The following is a 6,502-nucleotide window of genomic DNA, read 5'->3' as shown; positions in this document are numbered from 1 at the left end:
TTATAATATATGTATATGATGCCTTGGCTATTTTTTAATTGATTCATTTCTTTGCATGTTTTGTTTTTGTTTTGGAGGGGGTGTAAAATAAATAAATTAAAAGGTGGAAAAATGAGAGGGGAGTTGTCTGACGTGGCGCCACGTCAGACAAATGAATGAGCGCAGAACAGACTGAGCGAAGAGAGAGAGAGAGAGAGAGAGAGAGAGAGACAGAGAGAGAGAGAGATCCTTTTCTCTTTCCTCTGCCTTCGTCTTCGTCTTCATCTTCGCCGCCATAGCCAACGATCGCCGCCCCTTCTCTCTCTCTCTCTCTTTCCTTCTTTCTCTCTTCTGACTGTAGCAGAGAGAGAGACACACACACACAGAAGAGAGAAGTGAAGAGACGGATAGAGAGAGAGAGAGAGATAGACGAAGAACGCGTGTCTGTTAAGCTCTCTTCTCCTTTTCGCTTCTCTCCAAATTTGCTCTTCTTCCATATCTTTCCATCTCTGCGTCTTCTTCTTCTTCTTCTTACGGCCCCTCGCCATCGCCATCTCTTCTGCTGCAGAAGGCCAATCTCTTCGTCTTCAATATCTTCATAATCTCATTCTTCTTCTAGCCACCTCCATTCTTGCGAGACGGGGGAAGGATGAACCTACCCTGTTCAGATCGTAAGGGAATCTAAGCGGGTTCTTTTCCCCTTACGTTAGAAGAAAATAATCAGAGCGTTTTGATATTAACATTAAAGCTTCAAAAGGGGCAGAGAAGAAGAACACACTTTCCGTTACACACGAGAATTACCTCAGAGGAAGAGAAGAAAGAAGAGGAAGAAATGTTTAATAGAGATTAGTGGCGCCTCAAACGGAAGATTTTGAAGCCATTAATTTCTATTACGTGTAGAAAGAGAAGAAGTAGAGAAGAAGAAGAAGAAGAAGAAGAAGAGAGGATTGATAATTGTAAAGCTTCTAATCGGAAGAATTGGAAGCCATCAATTTTTGTTAGATACGAATTAAAGAGAAGAAGAAGAAGAAGAAGAAGAAGAGAGGTTTGATAGTCAAACAGCTTCAATCGGAAGAAGAAGGAAGAAATCATTTTTCTGTTATGCACAGATTAGAGAGAACTTAGAAGAGAGAAGAACCAGAGAGAAGCTAGAACAGAGAAGGACTTGAGAGTAATAAGAAGAGTGTCGGAAGAGTGAAGGAAGCTAGACTAGTGAAGGATCAGAAAGAAGCGTGCTTTCTTTCTTTTCATGGACAATCCTTCACCATGCTCCTCGACCTTCAGATTACCATCATGTCGTAATGAGTTATTGTTTCGACAGAAGAAAAGCTCTCATGTGCAGAAAGGATCCACTGAACAACCTGGTCATGATGCTAATTATACCTCAAATCTTCATCGCTTCATGGAACATACTACCCCCACTGTTCCATCTCAATTCCTTTTCAAGGTATGATAGGTTGACCACCTTTCTTTCTTCTTCTTGCTTTGCGATCTCTTTCCATTGGCATCCTAAGTGTTGAGTAGTAGGACATGATGAGAAAATACTACGCATTGTAAACGAATTTACTGGAAATAATGAGATAACACCACAAATAACAAGAAGTAACACACACATTTTTTCAGAGGTATTAAACTAGAGAGGTCCTTACATTGGCTTCTGATTAGGTATTTACCGGGGAAAAATAAGAAAATACTACAATTGTATAAGAATGTACCAATATGATGAGAAAGAATATACCAATATGATAAGAATATAGATTATAGTACAGATCTTATTTATTTCTCTCCAAATTTTAGGAAATAATGTAGTAAGAAACACCACAAACTTTAGGAATGCGCTAGAAGCGATGAGAAAATGGACACAATTCACTAGAAGCGATGAGCATTTATATATTCATGTTATAATTTACTAGATATAGTGAGAAAATACAACACTTTTGAGTTTTGTTCCCTTGATAAAATTTTATTTTCTCGATTTATGTCGCATTTGTTAATGTCATTTTTTTCCTTTCATGCATATCTCCAATCACAACAACGTTATGAAAATCTACAATTGCAAAATAAGATGGGAAGAGAAATGCGGGGTTTTAATATGATGTTCATATTTATGTATATCCTTGTGATCTCAACTGATTCATAAGGATTATTAATAGTCCACCTGATCATCTTCTATTGTAATGTGGCATGCATTAAGAAGCATTAGAAGAAGAAATGAGTTATTGGTTACTCATGTATATCATGGTAATCCCCTGCAGAGTTTAATCACATTAATAATTCAGGAAGGAAGAAGTAGTTTAATGTTATTGCATTGATGATGAGGATCCCCTATGATTGTGAATATATATATTTTCCAGAGTCGTCTCCGAGGATCTTGTTTCCAAGAATCTCACATTTATAAGAAGAATTTCTTCTCCTTGAGAGACCTTTGGGATAGCTTCGATGAATGGAGTGCCTATGGTGCAGGGGTTCCTATAGTTCTTAATCCCAAGGACACTGTAGTACAGTATTATGTTCCGTATTTGTCAGCCATTCAACTTTATTCGAGTGAAGCGTGCAAGCTGTATTCAAAAAACAGGTCAATTGAGTAATTAGACTTTTCTTTCCTTATTGCAACCATGTTTCTTTATTCAACTTTATTCGAGTGTAGCGTACAAGCTTTATTCAAAAAACAGGTCAATTGGGCCTAATGTTTCTTTATCTTTGTATGGACAATCATGTTTTGGGCCTAATGTTACTTCTCCTAATATCTCATCAGAAGGCATCTCGGTGACGATAGTGATGGTAGTGAGGTAGAGTACAGGGACAGTGGTAGTGAAACAAGTAGCAACGATGGTGAGCGATTGGATCATGGGTCAGGGGGCGATTTGGAGGACAATCACCGAAGGGAGTCCCTTATCTTTGAATATTTTGAATCAGTTGCGCCATCTATGAGGGTGCCTCTTGTTGATAAGGTATATATGAATTGATGATAATATATATATGCGTCATGTGGTTACGAGAGTGGTGACAGGATTTGACATAATACACCATGATTTGCTCCAAATATGGGTCCCTCAATTCAAAAGATCATTATCTTTTGAAAAGGATGAGAAAGGAATTAAGACCCCAGAATGCCACTCAAGGAGTTTTCAGCCAGCCACATGCGTAGGCTTTTGCACATGAACCTGTAAATGCATTCCTAGGACTTGCTAATGAAAACTCTAATTTTAGAAACCCTAAAAATTGGCAGAAATACTAAATGTGGAAGTCAGGGAATAGCCCTGTTCTCCAATGAAGCAAAAATTGGCAGAAATCCTAAATGTGGAAGTCAGGTAATAGCCCTGTTCTCCAATGATGCACTATTTGAAGTGTGCACATGCATCAAATATTGGGCTTGCTCGCACTTCTAAGACACTTTGAAATGATCATTGCCATATGTTTGTGATGGACAGTGGCCTAGTGTTGAAAGGTCACTATGTATAGGTTGTTGAATCTTTAGATTGGTGTACTCACAATGAAGTTTCACAAGTGCGACCTTTTATTTGGAAACCTTTTCAACTTTGAATTGTAGCTGAATTTTCTAATGTACAGTTTTCTTGTGCAGATTCGTGATCTGTCGAGACAGTTTCCGGGTATTAAGACCCTTTGTAGTAATGATCTTTCACAGTCAAGTTGGCTGTCGGTAGCATGGTATAAATCCTCAAGTTCACCCATGAAATACTTGTTCGAAGCTTCATTTCTTGGTTAAATATTATTTTAACTTCTTATTATATTATTTGTCTCAGGTACCCTATTTATCGTATACCAACGGGTGTGACTTTGAAGGATCTTTCGGCTTGCTTCTTGACGTACCATTCTCTTTCCACTCTATATGAAGGTGAGGCTCAAGTAATAGAACCAGTGTCAGGAAAAGAGAAAAATCTGTACTGTTGTGATTCTAATCAGAGAACGTACTTTTTTTGCTATATTCTGCTATCTCAAATTATGTGGTCTTTGTTTCTTCATTTTTTTTCACCACATTATGCTATTTGGATTTAAGTTGGTTTTGTTTGTTTCCAATTTTTGGTATTCCCTCATTGTTTCATCATGTAAAGATATCTGATTTGTTGCTTGTTTTGCTGAGATAGAAAGCTCCACTCTCCAGTGCAAGACTCAGCTGGCACTCTATCCGTTTGGCATTGCTCTATATAAATTTAGAGGTTCTGTTTGGACACCTCCTGGCGCCACTGATCGCCATGATGTTTTGTCGCTACAGATGTCATCAGATAATTGGCTTAAAAGGTTGCGGGTTCGTCATCCCGATTATGAATATTTCATGTCAAAATGCCCTCCTGCTTCTGTAATGAGATTTTAGCAAGGCAAAGAGGATGAAGAGAAAAACTGTTCATATCAGTTGTGTATCCATGCTGGATTGTTGTATTTTAAGGCAAGCAAAAAAATCTCAAATGATGATACAAAAACAGAGAACAGGGTTATTTAAGGTCATTCCAACATGTGATCAATTTGTTCAAACAAGAAGCCTCAAAGTGACTAGGGATTTTGAACTATTGATAAAACAGAGAACAGGATCTTTAGTACCATTCCAAGGCGGTATTTTCATTAATACAACAATCAAAGAAAAGAGTGATTTTGAAGGAGTAATGCAAACATAGAGAAATTTAATACCCCATTCCAACATGGCTTTTAATGGAAGGTGTCTTCATAATTTTTGTCATGAGTGGTGCAATAGCACAGCTGTAATGGGTGAAAAAAATGCTGTAAAGGACAAGATAAAAAACAACAAAGATAAAATCATTGACAGGGTTGATGCTTTCATTTGTGAGTGTCCAAAAGAAGAAGAAGAAAGGAAACCCAAAAATGTAAAAAGCATAAAGAGGAGAAATTAAGAGAAGAACAATATAGTTATACTGAATTTGGAAACTATACTTTAGGAGGGGTCAGAGAAGCAATTTCTATTGGTTTTGAGATCTTCTTATATGTGAGATTGTCATCTTGGGGCAGTTTTTTTCTATTAAAGAGCATAATGAGTTGCTTATTTTTTCTGACCGCAAAAAGATGCCAGAAGACCCTAACTTGGGTTGAGTTTTTGGAATCTTATGCGGTTTCATTTCATGTGGGCAGCCATGGAGATTTTGGCTAGAATTTCAGCTTCTTTTTTGAGTTTTCTGATCAATACTGACATCCTAACGAAATACTGCTGAGTTTTCTACATGTTTCTTTCACAAGATGCAATAATCTATTGTATTTCTTGATATGGTTATATGCTTGTCGTGAAATATATGGATAGTCCCTTGATGAGAATCGAGATACTATTTGTCTCGAAACTGCTATTAATTTGTAATGAATGATCTTATTAGGAACCACCTCCCTTTCTCTATGGTATGATTGGTGTGGCGCGACATGTTTTAACATGGACTGATGTCTCAAGTGATTAAGATAAGTGGAAATAATGTTGCCTTTGTTGGGAATGAGGTTGGTATGTGCATAGTTTCATACCTAATGAAAACAAAGAAACTTGGAGAAGGGTGTCACTCAGCTTGTGTTATTCATAGAGAATATGTAATGTCAATTGGAGAAGAGCCAAATAAGGAATATTGTCGGTCTTACAAGGTATATGTTGCAAAAGTGTGATAAATATGATGGCCCATGGCCTTGTTCTTTGGATGGTGTTTAATGGTTGAAAGTTTGGAATCCACAACGTTAAGCCATGTTTTTCATAGAGAAGATGTCATTGCCCAAACAACAAGAGCCACATATAAGGAATGTTGTAGGTCTTTCAAGGTGGATGTTGTAAATCTGTGATAAATACAATGGCCATGGCCTAGGTCTTTGGGTGGTGTTAATTGGTTGAATGTTTGGCATCCATGCATTGAGTCACGTTATTTATAGAGAAGATGTCATGTCAATAGGAGAAAAGCCTCAATGACCATGACCTAGTTCTTTGGGTGGTGTTAAATGGTTGAAAGTTTGCAATCCTTGACATAAAGGCCCGTGGGAATTATGAGCATAAGCATCATTGAAACATGGCATGAGAGGAAAACAATTATGTCATGACTTCTAGAGGCTCCCTCATGATAATTATGACATGCCCCCTTTGATGAGTCTTGGCATTTATTATTAATAAGAACAAATAAGTTTGGAATCAAATTAATGTATGTTGTGTCAACAAATATACTTGGAATTAGTTTGACTTTTGTTCTCAAACCGTTCCTATGACAACTAACTTATTGAAAATAATTTCTACAACTCTAAACTTTATTTGAATTCAGCAACGACTTCATATTTCAGTCTAATGAAATTATCTTATGTTTGTATGGAAATTTTGATACTTGTGTGTTACATCGATCAACTTTATGGTTCACCAAAATATGGTTACTCTTTAAATGCTTAATTATTCTTTGGTTCACCTAGTTGATTCCTTAAATATGGAAATTTTGATACTTGTAAGTTGTATTATATCTATCAACTTTACTCACATTGTGTATGAACGAACACATACGTGGTGGGGCTCATGTATGCAAAAGACCACCTCTCATGTCATACC

The 6,502-nt window shown here is 37.1% G+C and overlaps 1 protein-coding gene across 2 annotated transcripts; it reads left to right on the top strand.

The window, feature by feature from the left end:
- Positions 1-293: 293 nt before the first annotated feature.
- On the top strand, positions 294-4,888 carry LOC147863034 (uncharacterized). Of its 2 annotated transcripts, none has more exons than XM_087321076.1 (6): positions 294-1,426; positions 2,334-2,554; positions 2,738-2,930; positions 3,563-3,648; positions 3,744-3,835; positions 4,086-4,888. In XM_087321076.1, the coding sequence occupies exons 1-6, from the start codon at positions 1,229-1,231 to the stop codon at positions 4,310-4,312; spliced, it is 1,017 nt and encodes a 338-aa protein (XP_087177202.1). In that variant the 5' UTR covers positions 294-1,228; the 3' UTR covers positions 4,313-4,888. The 2 variants fall into 2 exon arrangements, with proteins under 2 accessions (XP_087177202.1, XP_087177201.1); XM_087321075.1 differs by having other exon boundaries at positions 297-1,426; positions 2,735-2,930.
- The last annotated feature ends 1,614 nt before the right edge of the window (positions 4,889-6,502 follow it).

The sequence above is a fragment of the Azolla caroliniana genome, unplaced genomic scaffold (assembly GCF_043228905.1).
Source record: "Azolla caroliniana isolate FFs.n. ecotype wild unplaced genomic scaffold, voAzoCaro1.0.p SCAF_6, whole genome shotgun sequence".
Lineage (NCBI taxonomy): Eukaryota > Viridiplantae > Streptophyta > Polypodiopsida > Salviniales > Salviniaceae > Azolla > Azolla caroliniana.
Note: the sequence above shows the minus strand (reverse complement) of the source record. Positions and strands in the feature narration are given on the sequence as shown.